This window comes from Enhydra lutris, unplaced genomic scaffold (genome assembly GCF_002288905.1).
Source record: "Enhydra lutris kenyoni isolate GAN:26980312 unplaced genomic scaffold, ASM228890v2 scaffoldscaffold88, whole genome shotgun sequence".
NCBI classification, from domain to species: domain Eukaryota; kingdom Metazoa; phylum Chordata; class Mammalia; order Carnivora; family Mustelidae; genus Enhydra; species Enhydra lutris.
The window spans coordinates 3,895,669-3,913,401 of NW_019154172.1; the positions used below are offsets into that span (position 1 = coordinate 3,895,669).

The 17,733-nt window shown below is 50.4% G+C and overlaps 1 protein-coding gene across 3 annotated transcripts; it reads left to right on the forward strand.

Annotated features, from left to right (window-relative positions):
* The first annotated feature begins 598 nt into the window (after positions 1-598).
* Positions 599-16,468, forward strand: LOC111162005 (integrin subunit alpha 10). 3 transcript variants are annotated; one of them, XM_022526135.1, is made up of 30 exons: positions 599-650; positions 2,852-2,963; positions 3,148-3,257; positions 3,455-3,546; positions 3,778-3,892; positions 4,626-4,753; positions 4,930-5,078; positions 5,623-5,773; positions 5,971-6,136; positions 6,268-6,341; positions 6,581-6,725; positions 6,911-7,059; positions 7,285-7,428; positions 7,575-7,778; positions 8,239-8,369; positions 8,952-9,118; positions 9,211-9,353; positions 9,751-9,864; positions 10,064-10,149; positions 10,297-10,438; positions 10,610-10,702; positions 10,873-10,949; positions 11,058-11,147; positions 11,580-11,658; positions 11,802-11,915; positions 12,362-12,442; positions 12,585-12,698; positions 14,021-14,116; positions 14,394-14,507; positions 14,805-16,468. In XM_022526135.1, exons 1-30 carry the CDS (start codon positions 599-601, stop codon positions 14,868-14,870), a joined length of 3,498 nt encoding a protein of 1,165 aa, XP_022381843.1. In that variant the 3' UTR covers positions 14,871-16,468. The 3 variants fall into 3 exon arrangements, with proteins under 3 accessions (XP_022381843.1, XP_022381845.1, XP_022381844.1); XM_022526137.1 differs by lacking the exons at positions 2,852-2,963; positions 3,148-3,257; positions 3,455-3,546; positions 3,778-3,892; XM_022526136.1 differs by lacking the exons at positions 599-650; positions 3,148-3,257; positions 3,455-3,546; positions 3,778-3,892 and having other exon boundaries at positions 2,854-2,963.
* The last annotated feature ends 1,265 nt before the right edge of the window (positions 16,469-17,733 follow it).

Here is a 17,733-nt window from a genome sequence, read left to right on the forward strand (position 1 = left end):
AACCCACACCCCATACCAGTTCATAATTTCTAGTCCCTCCAAAAGCTATAATGCCACAAGGCCTCAGAGTCTGATCACAGACAGAACTAAGTGAAGTACGACTGGCAAGGTTTGGTTTGTGGGCTGGCTGTGTTCACATGTTGGGACTCCCCTGGATGGGAGGGGAAATGATACCACTGTTGCCAGCTCTTTCATTTTCCATATCCCAAGGTGAGATAAATAAGGTTAAGAAGTAAAAAGTCTCTGTCTCCCACGCCTACTGTCTATTCCAAACTTGAGGAAAGCATTAACTGCCCAGCAACAGACAACAAAGGATAGAAAAAAAGGAAGAGAAAGAAACTGCAGAAGTTAAGACTTGTGCTCTTTGGATATTGAGATGATGCCTCCAGGGGGCAGCACCAGAGCAGAGAAATTAGCTAAGATCGCTCAGTCCTCCTTTCCTTGGTCTGGGGCTCCCAGGAGTTCCCACCATCACTCCTCCCATTTTATTTTTAGCTGCCAGTGGGAGGGGGCAGGATGGGAGGGAAAGTAAAGAAAACAGAAAAGGAGAGGGACAGAGGCACAGAGGACTTCTCACTCGGACAGAGAACAGACAGGCATGGAACTCGCCCTCATCCCTCACCTGCTTTTGCCAGTGATGTTCCTGACAGGTGAGGAAGGTTAACTTGGTTCCTGGTGGGGAAGGAAGGTGTATGGGTGGTTTGGCATTGGGAACGTCAAGGTTAAAATCTTTGGAGTTAGGTGATAAGTTAACACTTGATTCTGTGGGTCGTGTGTGTGTGTGTGTGTGTGCATGTTTGTGTGTTTGTGCAAGTTTTCATTCTTATGCCCGCACATATGAGTGCTTCGGGAATGAGACTGGCAGGTCCTTGGGTTAGATTTGTGTCCCATTATCTAAAATCTTTATCCTAAGCTCTGGAGGAGTGAGTGGACCAAAAGGAAGTATGATGTGACCTTCCACGTGGCTAGTCTGATTCCTATTCTCCTCCCAACTTCCTTCTACCCTTGGTGGTCTCTGGAGCCCGAGGCATAACTAACTCTGGTGAGAACTCAGTTTATCTAACCAATGAGCTACGGTTGCTAGTCATACATCCCTGCCAGTTTCCTGGATGCAAAAAGACTCACATAGAAAACACCTTTCTGAAGAGGAATGTGGTTTGAGACAGAGCTTATAGCCATGGGTGGTGGGGGTGGCCTGAGAGCTAGTTGCTTGAAAGGAGAGAGCAGGGCAGGGAAGAACCATGGGAGGGACCAGAGGCTTGGAATTTTTCCTCACCAGTGCCCTATAATCTTTGTTTCCTAAAATACCAGCTCTGATTTCTTTACATTTTTTAAAAAGATTTTCTTTATTTATTTGACACAGAGAGTTCACAAGCAGGCAGAGAGGCAGGCAGAGACAGGGGGAGAAGCAGGCTCCTTGCTGAGCAGAGAGCCTGGTGCAGGGCTCGATCCCAGGACCCCAAGATCATGACCTGAACCAAAGGCAGACGCTTAACCCACTGAGCCACCCAGGCAACCCTCTTTACATTTTTAAAATTTTATTTTATTTTCGGGACGCCTGGGTGGCTCAGTAGGTTAAAGCCTCTGCCTTCCGCTCAGGTCATGATCCCAGGGTCCTGGGATCGAGCCCTGCATCGGGCTCTCTGCTTCGCAGGGAGCCTACTTCCTCCCCTCTCTCTTTCTGCCTGCCTCTCTGCCTACTTGTGATTTCTCTCTCTGTCAAATAAACAAAATCTTTAAAAAAATTTTTTTTAATTTTTCTTTTAAAGAATTTATTCATTCATTTGACAGAGATCACAAATAGGCAGAGAGGCAGGCAGAGAGAGAGGAAGGGAAGCAGACTCCCTGCTGAGCAGAGAGCCAGACGTGGGGCTTGATCCCAGGACCCTGGGACCATGAACCGAGCCAAAGGCAGAGGCTTAACCCACTGAGCCACCCAGGCGCCCCTTTAATTTTATTTTTAAGTAAATTCTATGCCCAACATGGGGCTTGAACTCATAACCCTGAGGTTAAGGATAGCATGCTGTACTGACTGAGCCTGCCAGGTACCCCATACCAGCTCTGATTTTAAAAGGATTGGTGTGAGTGGGGACAGGGAGAGAATCAACCAGGACAAGAGTACAGGATGTCTTTAGGGTGGGCTAAAAGTTAAGGAAGAAAGTCAGGTAAGCAGGGGGCAGTTGGGAGGGTGGATGAGTTCAAAAAGAAGAGGGCTGTGGGAAACTTTGGGGTGATGGGACCCTTGGTAAGGATGGTTGGCAAACCATGTGTGTGGGCAGGAGAGTGGCCCCACCCAGTTAATGACCAGTCAGGTTTTCAGGGCTGGAATCATGCAGGGAACTAGACAGTGCAGAAAGAGATTGAGAGTGTGAAAATGACACTGGGAGTCCTGAAGAGACAGAAAGAGGAGAGACCAGCAGTACTCACTAGCCTCCTCTTGTCCTCCCTGAGTTCCCAAGTTTGGGGAGAATCTGGAAGGAACAGTAGTTCTGGGCTGCAGAAAGGCCCTCTCCCTCTTTGACTCTTGCAGCTTCTGGGGGAGAATGTGTAGGAGGAATGATGTGGAAAAGAGGAACCTGACCCTTCCAGACATGTCTGTGAATGAGATTTCAGGGATGGGAATGGAAATACAGCTGTGCACCAGCATGGCAGAGGGCCACAGGTTAGACATCTGGACCCAAACACAGGAAGGAGATCATCCTTGCTTGGAGCTCTGAGTATCTGAGTAAGAAACGGGGAGATAGACTGAGATCAAAATGTTCCCTCTGTGCTTCCTCTCTGGTTGTACCTCTCCCAGCATTTATTAGTCTCTCTGACCACATCCTCCTATCCTTATGACCCTGCCCCCCAGGTCTGTGCTCCCCCTTTAATCTGGATGTGCATCGCCCACGCCTATTCCCAGGGCCACCTGAGGCTGAATTCGGATATAGCGTCTTACAACATGTCGGGGGTGGACGTCGATGGTGAGGAGGAAACCAGAGGGCTGTGGGATTGGACTGTGGTAGAGCTCTTAAAGGGAAGGCAAGGCAGATGGGAATCTAAATGACTCTGGTCTTTTGGAATTGTCTTGCTACCCTTACACGTTTTCCCTTCGGCCTGTCTGAAAGGTCATGTTCACAAAATGCTTATACTCATGTCCTCCTCCAGGATGCTGGTGGGTGCCCCCTGGGATGGGCCTTCAGGTGACAGAAGGGGTGATGTTTATCACTGCCCTGTAGGAGGTTCCCACAGTGCTCCATGTGCCAAAGGCCACTTGGGTAAGAAGATGCCTCACTCTTCCCCTCCTAACCCCTAACCTGATAGGCTAGTAGCCACCTCATGTTCACCTCCATATCCTACATACTCCCTTGTCTTTGACTTGATCCTGATCTCATCCTCTTTCCAAATTGCCCTAAATTCAAGAACCTCATAGGGGACCCCATGATCTCATTCTCTTCCATCCCCATCCAACCAGGTGACTATCCACTGGGAAATTCATCTCATCCTGCTATGAATATGCACCTGGGAATGTCTCTACTAGAGACAGACAATGATGGGGGATTCATGGTGAGCTAAGGGAAGGGTGGTGGTGGGGGTCTCTGAAGGATTTTGGCAGAGAAAAGAGCAGCATGGTAAGGGAATCTGATCCATGTGGAGGGTCAAGGTCAAGAAGTTTAAAACCCTAGAAAGCAAGGAGGGGAACCCCAGAGGGTGGTTCCAGTGCCTCCTGGTTCCTAGGGGCAGTGCTGAGAGTGTGCTCCCAAGCCCTGGGGGTAACACTCCCCCCCCACCCCCCAGGCTTGTGCCCCTCTCTGGTCCCGTGCTTGTGGCTCCTCTGTCTTCAGTTCTGGGATATGTGCCTGTGTAGATGCTTCATTCCGGCCCCAGGGAAGCCTGGCACCCACCGCACAACGTAAGCAGAAGAAGGGCCTGAGGATTCAGTCCCAGAACCGGGTGCAGGGTGGGAAAAAGCTGGGGCAACAGAGTATGATGCTGGACAGGGGGCCTGCGTAACTTTCCTCATTGTTTCCTAAGGTTCCATGTTTCCTAACCGATTAGAATTCAGACTCTTTGCCAGGGCATCAAGACTCCATGAACAGATCTAACCAACTTCAAAAACTCAACTCTCACCGTATCCTTCCACGCACTGCACCTTGGCCATGGCATTTCCCTCCCCATTCTCCCCTTGTTATCTATTTTATACCTCCTGTCCTTTTGTTTAAAGTGTTCTCCATGCAAATGCCTTTTCTTATATTCTCCTCTCCTCCAACGTCTTCTGTTGACACCTCCTTTGACTCCCTACCATCAGAACTGACCCTCTGTTGTCCTACAGCATTGGTGGTGCCCTGTTTTTACCTAGCCCTTAATTCCTCCTCCTCCTCCTTTCTTCTCCTTCTTCTTCCTCTTCTTCTCCCTCTTCTCCTACTTCTTCTCTTTCTTCTTCTAGTAAATTGTATGCATGCCTGTCTCCTCTTTTACTCATTTCTACATTGACCCAGGGCCTAGCACACTACCTTCCTTGCATGTTCAGAAGTGCCTAAAACGTGTTTGAATGGAATGTACACTCCTGTGACCTCTTCCCTTGTTGTCCCCATGCCCAATATCTTTCTACCCCTCTGGTCCTCATTGCAACCCCTTCCTCCTAGGCTGTCCCACCTACATGGATGTTGTCATCGTCTTGGATGGCTCCAACAGCATCTACCCCTGGTCTGAAGTTCAGACTTTCCTGCGAAGACTGGTAGGGAGACTGTTTATTGACCCAGAGCAGATACAGGTAAGAGACGGCAATATGGATGGCCTTGTAGGGGTAGAGATGGCAGGGATGGGGGAGGAGTGGAGGTGAATGTAGGCAATGTCTTTGGGAGTATCCAAATGCCCCTCTCCCTGCCCTCACATACTGTCTTCTCCCTCAGTATATGCATTGCATGTGAGGGCGCACATTGTTTTCAGGTGGGTCTTGTACAATATGGGGAGAGCCCTGTGCATGAGTGGTCCCTGGGAGATTTCCGAACCAAGGAAGAAGTGGTGAGGGCAGCGAGGAACCTGAGTCGACGAGAGGGACGAGAAACAAAGACTGCCCAAGCAATCCTGGTGGCCTGGTGAGGCATTGGGAAGGGGAGCCTGGGAAGCCAGAGTGAGGAAGGCCTGGAAGGGTTAGGGGAGGGTCTGGAGTACGGCACATCTCATCACATTCTCATCACATTCTTCAAAGTGTCTAGGTTTGTGTCTTTCCATGTTTCTGATTTATTTATCACTGTAGCCAGAACTCTCCCTATCCCTGCACTCTCTGCCTTTGGGTTCTCCACCACTCATGTCCTATCCTGCTTGCCAAACATGATTCATACTCTCTGAGTGTGTCCTCTCTCCAATGGAATAGTTGCTGAATGAACCTACGAGTAAATGGATTTTGTACTTATTTGCGTGGAGGATATGCCGCTCTATATGTTCTATGTCATTCAAACGTTTTAGTCCTTACTGTATGCCAGTCCCCTTGCCGGACACTGTCAGGGAGATGGACTAAAAGGCGATGCCGGACTTCAGTGAACTGCTGACAGTGTGTGTGTGTGTGTGTGTGTGTGTGTGTGTGTGTGTGTGTGTTTGCATACACGTGATCACACCTCACTACTTTCTCTCTCTTCTCAGCACAGAAGGGTTCAGTCCGTCCCGTGGGGGTCGACCAGAGGCTGCCCGGCTGCTGGTGGTTGTCACCGATGGAGAATCGCATGATGGGGAGGAGCTTCCTACAGCACTAAAGGCCTGTGAGGCTAGAAGAGTGACCCGCTATGGGATCGCGGTGAGAATGTCCTCTGGACCTGGTGGGATGGCGGGGGGTGGTGACACTGAGGACTGGGAACTTGAAGAAGATGGGCAGTAAGCACTTCCCAAAGATCAGCCATCTTTCCCTTCCTTCACTTTGACTGCATTCTTGGGCCAGCTCTGACATCTCCCTCCGCATAGCTAACTGACCCCACCTGGATCTCCTGTCCCCAGGTCCTTGGCCACTACCTCCGGAGACAGCGAGACCCCACCTCTTTCCTGCAGGAAATCAGGACGATCGCCAGTGACCCAGATGAGAGATTCTTCTTCAATGTCACCGATGAAGCTGCACTGACTGACATTGTAGATGCACTGGGAGACCGGATTTTTGGCCTTGAGGGTAATGACTACCCTGGAGAAATGAGGGATAGGGAGGGGGCAGGCTGGGTGTAGGTGGGGTTCTGTGGTGAGTTCAGTAAGTCAGAGGAGATGTCTTCCCTGATACTGCCTTGATGTTTTCTCATGCTCAAGGGTCCCGTGGAGAAAATGAAAGCTCTTTTGGCCTGGAAATGTCTCAGATTGGTTTCTCTACTCATCGGCTAAAGGTTGGACAGACTCTGACCCTGCTGTGACCCCTCTCAACATCTGACTCCTCCCAACCTGAGACTCAGGCAACTTCACCCCAGGGCTCTTCTAGATTTCTCCTTTAACCAGTGTCCATGCTGACCCTTCCGTGCCTTTCCAACAGATCCCAGCATACTCTTAGTGACTTCTCACTCCTGGGGGTTTTACTCCTCATTTCCTGTTGTCTTTTCAAGAGTCCCCATCTGTTTCTGCCCAACAGGATGGGATTCTCTTTGGAATGGTGGGGGCCTATGACTGGGGGGGCTCCGTGTTATGGCTTGAAGACGGTCACCGCCTTTTTCCCCCACGGACAGCCCTGGAAGATGAGTTCCCCCCTGCTTTGCAAAACCACGCAGCCTACTTGGGTGAGTAGCGGAGGGTTGCAGGTGATGAGGGGGTGAGGAGGAAATGTTTCACCAGTGGGGGGTGTGAGAGCAGTGTCTCACCCATCTGCTAATCTCCTTGGGACCTCCTCCTGTGCCTTTAGGTAACCCTCCTACTCTGACCCCATCTTTTTACTCTTTCACCCCGATTCCTTGCCCACTTCTAGGTTACTCTGTTTCCTCCATGCTTTTGCGGGGTGGACGCCGCCTCTTTCTCTCAGGGGCTCCTCGGTTTAGACATAGAGGAAAGGTCATCGCCTTCCAGCTTAAGAAAGATGGGGCTGTGAGGGTTGCCCAGAGCCTGCAGGGGGAGCAGGTAGGGCATCCAAGGGAGGGTGGGACACTTGGAACCTGAGGGACCTTCAGGCTGTGGGGGAGGAAAGGGAAGGGCTAAGAGAGGAGCCTGAAAAGTCTGTTGAATTCTGGTTGGCAGAGTCTGTCAGGCGTGTGAGGACGAGAAGGGCAGGCTGGCAGATACCTCTCAATTTTCCACAATCACCTTGTCTTTTCTCTGGGGTCACCACTCCCCACCGCTCCCCAGATTGGCTCCTACTTTGGCAGTGAGCTCTGCCCATTGGATACGGATGGGGATGGAACAACCGATGTCTTACTTGTGGGTGCCCCCATGTTCCTGGGACCCCAGAACAAGGAAACAGGACGTGTTTATGTGTATCTGGTGGGTCAGGTGAGACTTGCTGGGTCCCCCTTGAACTTGTCTGCAGAGGAGGGCGTGAAGGGGAGAAGGGAGGGAAGTTTCTTCCATTCACAGGCTGGCTGAGAGGCTGGGACTACCAGGCCAGGTCAGCATCTTCTGTCTTCTCCCTCCACCAGCAGTCCTTGCTAACACTCCAGGGAACGCTTCAGCCAGAACCCCCCCAGGATGCTCGGTTTGGCTTTGCCATGGGTGCCCTTCCTGATTTGAACCAAGATGGTTTTGCTGATGTGGCTGTGGGGGCGCCCCTGGAGGATGGGCATCATGGAGCACTGTACCTGTATCATGGCACCCAGAGTGGGCTTAGGCCCCGGCCCGCCCAGGTCAGGAGTGTCCGGATAAAGCAGGGAAGTGGGTGGAAGGAAGGAGTAGGGGGTGTGCTCCTCGTTCATTGGTGTTTCCCTGACCTTGCAACCCAAAATGGACAAGTATTTTTTTTATCAGTAGTTGGGTAGGATACAGTTTGCTGTACTAGGGAGTCCTGGACATAGGCTAGTTTCTCTTATTCCTTCTTATTCTCTCTCTCTCTCCTTTTAAGATTTTATTTATTTGAGGGGGAGAGGCAGAGGAAGAAGCAGACTCTCCACTGAGAAGGGAGCCCGATGCAGGGCTCTATACCAGGACTTTGGGGCCATGACTAGAGCCAAAGCCAGATGCTTAACCAACTGAGCCACCCAGGCGTCCCCCCCTTCTTATTCTCTTATTCCTTATTGTGTGCCAGGTGTGTGGCCTGGGTCCCCAGGCGTGAGTGTCCCTGCTCAGTTTCTCCTTTCTTCCTCTCAGAGGATTGCTGCCATCTCCATGCCACAGACCCTCAGCTACTTTGGCCGCAGTGTGGATGGCCGGCTGGATCTGGATGGAGATGACCTGGTAGATGTGGCTGTGGGGGCGCAGGGGGCAGCCGTCCTGCTCAGGTGAGCCGTCCCAGCCCAGGACTATAAGCTGTGAAAAGCAAGGGCTTGGGAGCCACAGACTGAGATTTGGATTTCTTTCTTTTCTTTTCTTTTTTTTTTTTTTTTAAAGATTTCATTTATTTGCCAGAGAGAGTGAGCAAGGGAGAGCACAAGCCGGGGGGAGGGGCAGAGGGAGGGGAAGGAGCAGGCTCCCTGCTGGGATGATGCCCTGATCTGAATGTAGACACTTAACCTACCCCACGGAGCCACCCATGCACCCTAGATTTGGATTTCTTGACCAATTTACTCTGTTCCTCCATTTCCTAGTTCTGAAAATGGGAACAATCACAGTGCCTACCTCATAGGCTTGTTCTGAGGATCCAGTGCCCCCGTGGGGTAAAGATCTTGACGCGGTGCTTAGCGTACGGCAAGCATTTCTTCAATGTCAGCTATTCTCTTTCTGCCAGAAGATTCTGGGGAGGGTGACACGTGTACATCCAGCTCCTCGTTCTTGTCCTTGACCTTTGGGAGGCCAATACTGGGGACTGCCTTTTTCAAAGGGCTTTCCTCTTGGCTAGCATTTCTTCCCCACCCTGCTCCCAGCTCCCGGCCCATCGTCCACCTGGCCCCCTCCCTGGAGGTGACCCCGCCAGCCATCAGTGTGGTTCAGAAGGACTGCAGCCGGCGAGGCCAGGAGGCAGCCTGCCTATCTGCAGCCCTTTGTTTCCAAGTGACCTCGCGCACTCCCGGCCGCTGGGATCACCGATTCTGTGAGTGACCCAAGCATCCTAAGCACCTCTCAACCCAGCCTGCCTCGGTCCCTGGACCCCTCTTCACCCTCGCTCCTACCTGCCCCATCCAGATCTGCGCTTTACAGCATCCCTGGATGAGTGGACAGCAGGGGCACGCGCCGTGTTTGACGGCTCTGGCCAGAGGCTGTCCCCACGGCGGCTCCGGCTCAGTGTGGGAAATGTCACTTGTGAGCAGCTGCGCTTCCACGTGCTGGTGAGGAGGGGGTAATGCTTTGTTAGCCACAGGGCATGGGAGCCAGGGGAAGGCTGACTGGAGGAGGAATTCCTGCTGGACTGGCCCAAAAGCCAAGGCCAAGGCGGGAAAGTGAGGAAGGTCAGCCTGATCTGGGTTTGAAGCCTAGCTCCGCCCTCTACTGCCTGTGAACTCTGGCAAGTCACACAGCCTGCACACCTCAGCTTCCTGGCCTCAGAGGAGGAGATACTAATGATAACTACGTCAAGGGAGTTGTGTTAGAATCCCGTGTAATGAGATTGATACCTTAGGACAGTACCCAGCATACAGAAGGTGCTCAGTCATCCCATTGTGCCAGGGGCCAGGGTTATACACCTAAACCTGGCTCCCCAAGATCCTCTACTCTGGTTTTCCTCAGGATACCTCCGATTACCTCCGGCCACTGGCCTTGACTGTGACCTTTGCATTGGACAACACCACAAAGCCGGGGCCTGTGCTGGATGAGGGCTCACCCACCTCCATAAGAAAGCTGGTCAGCGGTGCCAAGCCCCACCCCACCCCTGGGTCCCAACACTGCCCCTCTCAGTGAATTTGAGAGACATGGAGGGTGGACACCTGATAGCACAGCAAAATTTGACCTGGGCCTCCGCTCTTCTCTTTTCACTTTGCCCCAATTCCATTCCTTTCTCCTTGCCTTCCTATCAGTCCTCACCCCCTTCTTTCCCCTTTAGGTCCCCTTCTCAAAGGACTGTGGCCCTGACAATGAATGTGTCACAGACCTGGTGCTTCGGGCTAGTATGGACATCAAAGGCTCCAGGTGAGACAGACATGAGCTAGCCCAACCAGGGTGACCTGAGACAGATGGGAAGGAACTTGAAGGGAGCAAGAGGGTTGTTTCTTGCCCAGGTAAGCAGAAGTGATGCTTTTCACAGCTTTTCAACTCCTGGGCTCTCCCTTATCCTAGGAAGGACCCATTCGTGGTTCGAGGGGATCGGCAGAAAGTGCTGGTGTCAGCAACCCTGGAGAACAGGAAGGAAAATGCCTACAACACTAGCCTGAGTCTCAGCTTCTCTAGAAACCTCCACCTGGCCAGTTTCATGCCTCAGGTGCCTGGGGCAGAGGAGGTTTGGGAGGAGTCAGGGTGGGAGGAGAATGGAGATTGAGGTATTGACCTGGGCTGTGAAGGGCTCCAGAGAAAGGCTCAGTGTTTGGAGGCTGCGGGCAGGAGAGCCCCTGCAGCCTCAGCTCTGGCACCACCCCCACTCTTCTGCTCTCAGAGGGACAGCCCAGTGAAGGTGGAATGCACCACCCCTTCTCCCCATGTCCGGCTCTGCAGTGTGGGGCACCCTGTCTTTCGGACTGGAGCCAAGGTGAGTGGGGGCCCAGAACGAGAAAGAGAGAGCAGCTCTGAGACAGCAGGGGCTGGAATCTGCGGGGCCTGGGAATTTAGGGAAGGGGTACACAAGAGCTCCTGGTGCCCTGCTGTCCTGCCCTGCTGGCCTCATGAAGAGGAAGAGACCATGACCCCATATGACCCCAGGTGACCTTCCTGCTGGAGTTTGAGTTTAGCTGCTCTTCCCTCCTGAGCCAGGTCCTTGTGAGGCTGACTGCCACCAGGTGAGAACAAAGGGAACTTCCTCCCAGGTCTCTCCTGTTGGGGCTTGTTGGGGGGAAAGGGTATATGAGAGGGGGCTAGGACGTGAGCCTCTCCCTCTAACCCTACAGCAATAGCCTGGAGAGAAATGGGACCCTTCAAGATAACACAGCCCAGACCTCAGCCCACGTTCAATATGAACCCCACCTTCTATTCTCCAGGTATGGCTCATCTCCCTGCTAGCCCTCCATTCTGACCCCAGACTCATACTCTAAGTTTCCTTCCTTTTCTTCCATGTGTTTTGGTGTTTCCCCCAAACCCTTGGGGCTGCTCCATCTTTTTGCCCTCAATCCCACTCCAGTTGAAATATTTAAGCAACTTACTTTCCTAGGTATAGTTATACCTATGTATCCTAGGTTTAGGGCTTTGCTCTAGGCCCTGGGGATTGCAGGTGGGGTGAGGGGTATGGGATGTGGCCATCAAGTTTGTGCCAAGTCCATGTCATATCCCATTTCGATCTTCTTTATGTACCACCATCTCTTTATCCATGTGCTGGTTCTGCCTTCCCTGAATCCGTGTCTATGGGCTGATCATGTGCCCCTGTGTCTGTGTCATGGCTGTGACTGTGTTCTTCTGACTTGGTGTCCACGCAGTGAGTCCACTCTGCACCGCTATGAGGTTCACCCATACGGGACCCTCCTGGTGGGTCCCGAATTCAAAACCACTCTTAGGGTGAGAAGCTGGAGGGACCTTGCATGAGCAGGGGGAGGGGGAGGAGTCTCTTTTCATTTTCCAGTGGCACCTAGGGGAAAGGGGAACAGATGAGGAAGGAGCTTCTGTCTCCCACTTCTTCCCATTTCCAACCCTCCTCATAGGTTCAGAACCTTGGCTGCTATGTGGTCAGTGGCCTGGTCATCTCAGCCCTCCTTCCAGCTGTAGCCCATGGGGGCAATTACTTCCTGTCATTGTCTCAAGTCATCACAAACAATGTAAGTCTGGGCTAAGGGTGTATGGAACCCTACCACCTCAACCTGGTGAATTTCCCCAGTCCCTCTATCTGCTGGGCCACTGCTCTCAGGACCCCTCACCCTGGGGGACCTTTCTTTAACACATGTGGCGTACGTGGGGAGTATACGTGGGGAGTGTGCTCCTGCTCAGCCTGGAGTAGCTGGCCTCTCACCATCAAGAGGGTCACTCAAGGAGCGCCTGGGTGGCTCAGTCATTAAGCGTCTGCCTTCAGCTCGGGTCATGATCCTGGGATCCTGGGATCGAACCCCGTGTGCAGCTCCCTGCTCAGCAGGAAACTTGCTTCTCCCTCTCCCACTCCCTCTGCTTGTGTTCCCTCTCTCGCTGTCTCTCTCTGTCAAATAAATAAATAAAGTCTTTAAAAAAGAAAAAAAAAAAAGAGGGTCACTCAAATTGCATCTCCCTGTAGGCAAGCTGCACGGTACAGAACCTGACCAAGCCCCCAAGGCCCACTGCGCACCCAGAGGAGTTTCAGCACACAAGCAGACTGGTATGAATCACAAGAAGGTGAAGAAGATGTTCAGAGTGGGAATGCAGTGGGGAGTGGTAGACTTCAGAGACTTGGGACAGGGGAGTGGGGAGTAGGTGGTTTTTCCACCCCAAGATCTTTATCTGGTTCTCTCTTCCGGCAGAATGGGACGAACACTCGCTGTCAGGTCGTGAGGTGCCATCTTGGGCGACTGGCAAAGGGGACTGAGGTCTCTGTTGGACTACTGAGGCTGGTTCACAATGAATTTTTCCGGAGGGTAAATCTTTTCTTCCACTCTTCTCTTCCACTCCTTCCTGGAACTTCAGCCTAGTCTTTGGAAAAGACTCATGTTCAAGTTCCACCTTTGTCTCTCACGAGCTGTTGGACCTTAAGCAAGTTATTTTATCTCTCTCATTCTTTCTCTCCATCTCTAGAGTGGGGAAGATAATACCTACTTCATGGGGTTGTAAAGAACAAATGAATAATGAGATGGATTCATTAAAACTAGTTATTGTCCCTATATTTTCCTCTGTTTATCATCCCTTGTGTTATATCAATAACCAACATTTATAGGATACCAAAATTTAGCCAATTAATTAATTAATTTTTTGTTTTTAAAAACTTAAATAAAAAATATTTTGTTATTAATAATCTATCAAGAGCCTACTATGTAAAAGGACCTGTATTAGGCAGACACTGAGGAGAATATCCCCAACACTTAGCACCATGCCTAACTCATTATAGTGGCCCAATACATGTCTCTTAAATGAATGAATGGATAGTTGATATTACGTGCATGATAGGTATTGGAGGGTACTGGGAGGCAAGACTGTAGAACTGAAACGGATCTAGGTTATGAAAGTTCTCCAAAGCTAGGGAGATGAAATTCAACTCAATGTGATAGGCAGTCAGGAGTCAGTGTGAGTTTCTAAGTAGGGAAATGACATCTTAATTATAACAGCTATTAATTATAACAGCTATAACAGCTATGAGGGGTGATTTACTGTGAATAGCACAAGATCCCTGGGATGTAGGCATATTTTATGGGAAAGTTAAGTCTGAGACACCATCCTTCTCCAAGTCTGGTTCTCTATCACTCTTTGGTATCCATTTTTCATTCATTCATTTATTTTTTCAATAAAGCTTTATTGAGAAACCAGTGTGTACTTGAGAGTGTGTTAGGCACTAGGCACTAGAGACACAGATGTTTATGAGACAGAGCTCTTGACTTCAAGGATCTTCTAATCCAGTGGTGAAAGACAGAGATGTAAACAGAATATCATGACCTAATCCAGGGTGACGGAGGTTAGAAGGAAACACTTCCTAATTCCCAGAGGGGATGAACTCTAAACTTCAACCTGAAGAAAGGGCAGGGGTTAGCCAAAGAAAGGGGAGCTAAATAATACTGGGTAGGGCGAACACATATATGAAGGGCCAGGGGCTCATCCCTCTATTACCCTTCCTCTCTTTCTCCATTGATCTTCAGCCTTTTCTTCTCGTCTAAAAGATGCTGGAAGTTATGCCTACCAGCCTCATCTTTGCTATTGGGGTTCTAAGACCACACCACCTATGATGGCTCATTTTCAATGTCTTCCACAGGCCAAATTCAAGTCTCTGACAGTGGTCAGCACCTTTGAGCTGGGAGCTAAGGAGGGCAGTGTCCTACAGCTGACAGAAGCCTCTCGTTGGAGTGAGGTGGGACAGGATCCTGAGTTTGAGAGCCATGGAAAGAGTGAGGGTGGGAATGCAGCAAGGGCACCTGGGGGCTTTTTTAGAACAGAGATATCCTCATAAGGCAGCAGCTGGGGAGTCAGAAGGGATAAATCAGGACACTGGGGTCCCACTCCCTTTATTCCTGCCTCAGTTTCTTTCTTTTTATTCTATTTCGAGGCTTCTATTTCACCCTCATATGTGAGGTGAGGCTAGCTGGGAGAAAGGATATCAGTACCAAACAGCTCTCCTCCCTATACAGAGCCTGCTGGAGGTGATTCAGACGCGCCCTGTCCTCATCTCCCTATGGATCCTCATTGGCAGTGTCCTGGGAGGGCTGCTCCTGCTTGCTCTCCTTGTCTTCTGTCTTTGGAAGGTAAGCACAGCTTTGGTGGTAAGTATGGGACATGACACCTGTGAGTTGAGGGCTCCTGGAATATGGCAGGGAGAACTGGATTTGTGCTGGCGAGCTAAGTAGGCTATGGGTGTTCTGCCCGGATCTCTTCCACTATACTCTACAAATGTTGGCTGAATGAAACTAAGCCAAATAAAATAAACTAGAATCTCATTTTTGGGAGCAGAACAAAAGTGAAGATTTCAGATATGTCTGAGGGCCCTTGGCAAGGTCCCCAAGGAAGACATTGGGTGATGACTCTTCTCTCTTCCTCTACAGCTTGGCTTCTTTGCCCGAAAGAAAATCCCAGAGGAAGAAAAAAGAGAAGAGAAGTTAGAGCAATGAACGTAGAATAAAGCCCTAGAAAGTCCTCTTGGCAGCTTCTCCAAAAGACTTGAGTGAGAGCTGAGGTTTGGGGGCTCAGCTGGACAAGAAGAGCCTCTAGACTGTCTCCCCAGACCTGCAGCCTGACTTGACTTTTGAGTCATGAGGATGCTGCTGGCATGAGATGAGGCCTTACCTCAGAAGACAAGGGCTGGCACCCAAAACAGAAACACTCTCCCCCTGTGCTTCCCTTCTCAGGATCCCGCTGCCACAGTCAACCCTGAGGCCTTGGTTGGGTGCCCCTTTTTCCTTATCCCCAGGAATCAATAATTTTTTTGCCCAGGTTCCCTGGTATCTTTTAGATTCCCCCTACAATCCTCCCTCACATTTGGAAAGGGTGAGGGCAGATCCTCCTCCATTCCCTGCCTCTCACCTTCCTGTCTGCTCCCCACTCCACAGAAGGGAGCTGACGTTGGCTTCAAAAAGTAAAGTCAACATCTGCTGCTTTCCTGTGGAGTCTGGTGATTCAGAGAGCCGGATGGGGAGAGTCAACAGGAAAAAAGGAGGGAGGAGGAAAAGCCACAAGAGACATTCTGTACAATTCCAAGGAACAGAGAAGTCTTTAGATGGGCAACTGCCATCCCCCTGAAACCTGAGACTTCATGGTGCCCTGGCCCGCCCTCAGGTGCCTGTGAAATGGAGCTGCCCCAGGCCTTCGGGGCATGGGTTTCCCAACTCGAGGCCTTCCCTGGGAGCAAAGCCAGGGCAGGGCTCCTGATTCTCCGGAGCCACGGGCCCCCAGGTGGCTAGAGCTGGAATAGCAGAGAAGAGTCTTGTTGCTTTGGTCATGGCCAGTGGAGAGAGTTGGATACCCTGGGGGGTGTTTTCTCCTCTCTCGGGTCTCACACACTCAAGAGCCCTTCTTAGGGTCACCTTCTAGAAACCAGAGAGAAGGGAGATGATTTCCTCTTGATGGTGGGAAACCCTTTCACCGGCTTCGGGAAGCAGCAGCTCCATGGGGGTCTAAACACCCCAGAGACCCTAGTCACGTCTGCATTGATGGAGAAGCCAAAGTGGGTGGCAGGAGGTCTCTGGGGAGCAAGCCCTTATCTGCTTATCATTGGTTGTGTGGCACAAATAGCTCCTAGGAAAATGTTTCTGGGGCCACTGAAGTCATTCCTGGTAGGGCTTCTCTGGTGGAATCAGTTTGCCAGCCCTTGCCTGATATTTACTGGAAAGTTCCAATTTCCATCTCTGGGTCACCTGGTGAGGTGGTTCTGACCAGTAGTAGAGCGAATTAGATTCTCCACCAATGACTGAATAACGTATATTTCTTTGTCATCAAGACTTTGGATACCAAAGTCTGTTATTGGTCTCCAAGCTGTGGCTCTGATGGCCATTTGAAGAATCTGCACCTGTTTTGTGCTGAGAGGAGAGGAGACCTGATGGGCAGTTGACCAGCAGCCACAGAACTTGTTCTTCAGGGCTGTTCTTGTGGCCTGGGCACAATGTTTATCTTGGCACGTCTCTGGTCTTCTGCATAGGACATTGTCTCTGTTTCCTAGTAGTGTGGACAGCGTATCAGATGGTCAGAACAAATAAAGTTCAGTGTCAAATTACGTCTGGCTCTCTTTGAGTTCCCTAGGATATGGACTGCTCAGGAATGGTGAGAGAAAGATTCTCGGATTGTCCGAGACCTTATACAGTTGAGTTCCTGGAAGGCAAAGTTATAAGATATTCGGAATGTTTTCTGTGATTCTCTCCCTGGAGATGTCTTCTAGCCTCCTGCAATCCTCATCTAGTTAAGTGACTACAGACTATAAATTGTGTAGGTCTGGTAAGCACATAGGCCTATATTGAAACCCCAGGTCTGCCATTTATTAGCTGTGTGGTCTTGGGCAAGTCATAACTACCCTGAGGCTCACATAGCAGTAAGAGGTACAGTGATTAAGAATGAAGACAGAGGGGCACCTGGGTGGCTCAGTGGGTTAAAGCCTTTGCCTTCAGCTCAGGTCATGATCTCAGGGTCCTGGGATCAAGGGTCCTGGGATCGAGCCCCACATTAGGCTCTCTGTTCAGCAGGGAGCCTGCTTCCTGCCTGCCTCTCTGTCTACTTGTGATCTCTCTCTGTCAAATAAATAAATAAAATATTTTTAAAAAATGAAGACAGACTTGGGTTTAAATCTCAGCTATACCACTTTTTGACCTTGGACGGATTTAATTTATTTAAGTCTTGGCTTTCTTGTCTTTAAACTTACTAAGGTTGTGGGGCACCTGGGTGGCTCAGTGGGTTAAAGCCTCTGCCTTCGGCTTGGGTCATGATCCCAGGGTCCTGGGATCGAGCCCCACATCGGGCTCTCTGCTCAGCAGGGGGCCTGCTTCTCTCTCTCCCTCTGCCTGCCTCTCTGTCTACTTGTGATCTGTCTGTCAAATAAATAAATACAATCTTTAAAAAAAAAATAAACTTACTAAGGTTGTGAGGACCAAATGAGATAATTCAAGTAAAGTGAACATATACTAGGTACTCAATAAAGGTTAACTGTTGTTATAAAAATATTTTGTTATAAAATAATCAGCCTTCCCTGTGTATCATGAGGATTAAGTCAGAAGGTCTACGGAAGCACCGGGTATGTTCCTAATCTGGTGACCCACCTCCCCTTCACACAGGCCCTGAAGATTTGTTTCTCCTGTGTGTTATTGTCTCCTGATGCTAAATCTTATCCCATGCTTCATCCCCTTTGACATAAGCCCTCATGCCCACTAAGACCATTAGAAGGTTCTAGTGGTAGAAATCAAGTCTACTTGATTTTTTTTAGTCATCCAGTGTTCTTCTAGTACCTTCGAGGGACATGTGCACGTAAGCAACGGTCTTAGAAATAAGACC

Bases quoted from the DNA above. Each gene is read 5' to 3' on its own strand.
- LOC111162005 (XM_022526135.1), top strand. From the start codon at position 599: ATGGAACTCGCCCTCATCCCTCACCTGCTTTTGCCAGTGATGTTCCTG. The intron at 5,079-5,622 runs GTGAGGCATTGG...CTCTCTTCTCAG, and splicing joins CAAGCAATCCTGGTGGCCTG to CACAGAAGGGTTCAGTCCGT. The intron at 5,774-5,970 runs GTGAGAATGTCC...TCCTGTCCCCAG, and splicing joins TGACCCGCTATGGGATCGCG to GTCCTTGGCCACTACCTCCG.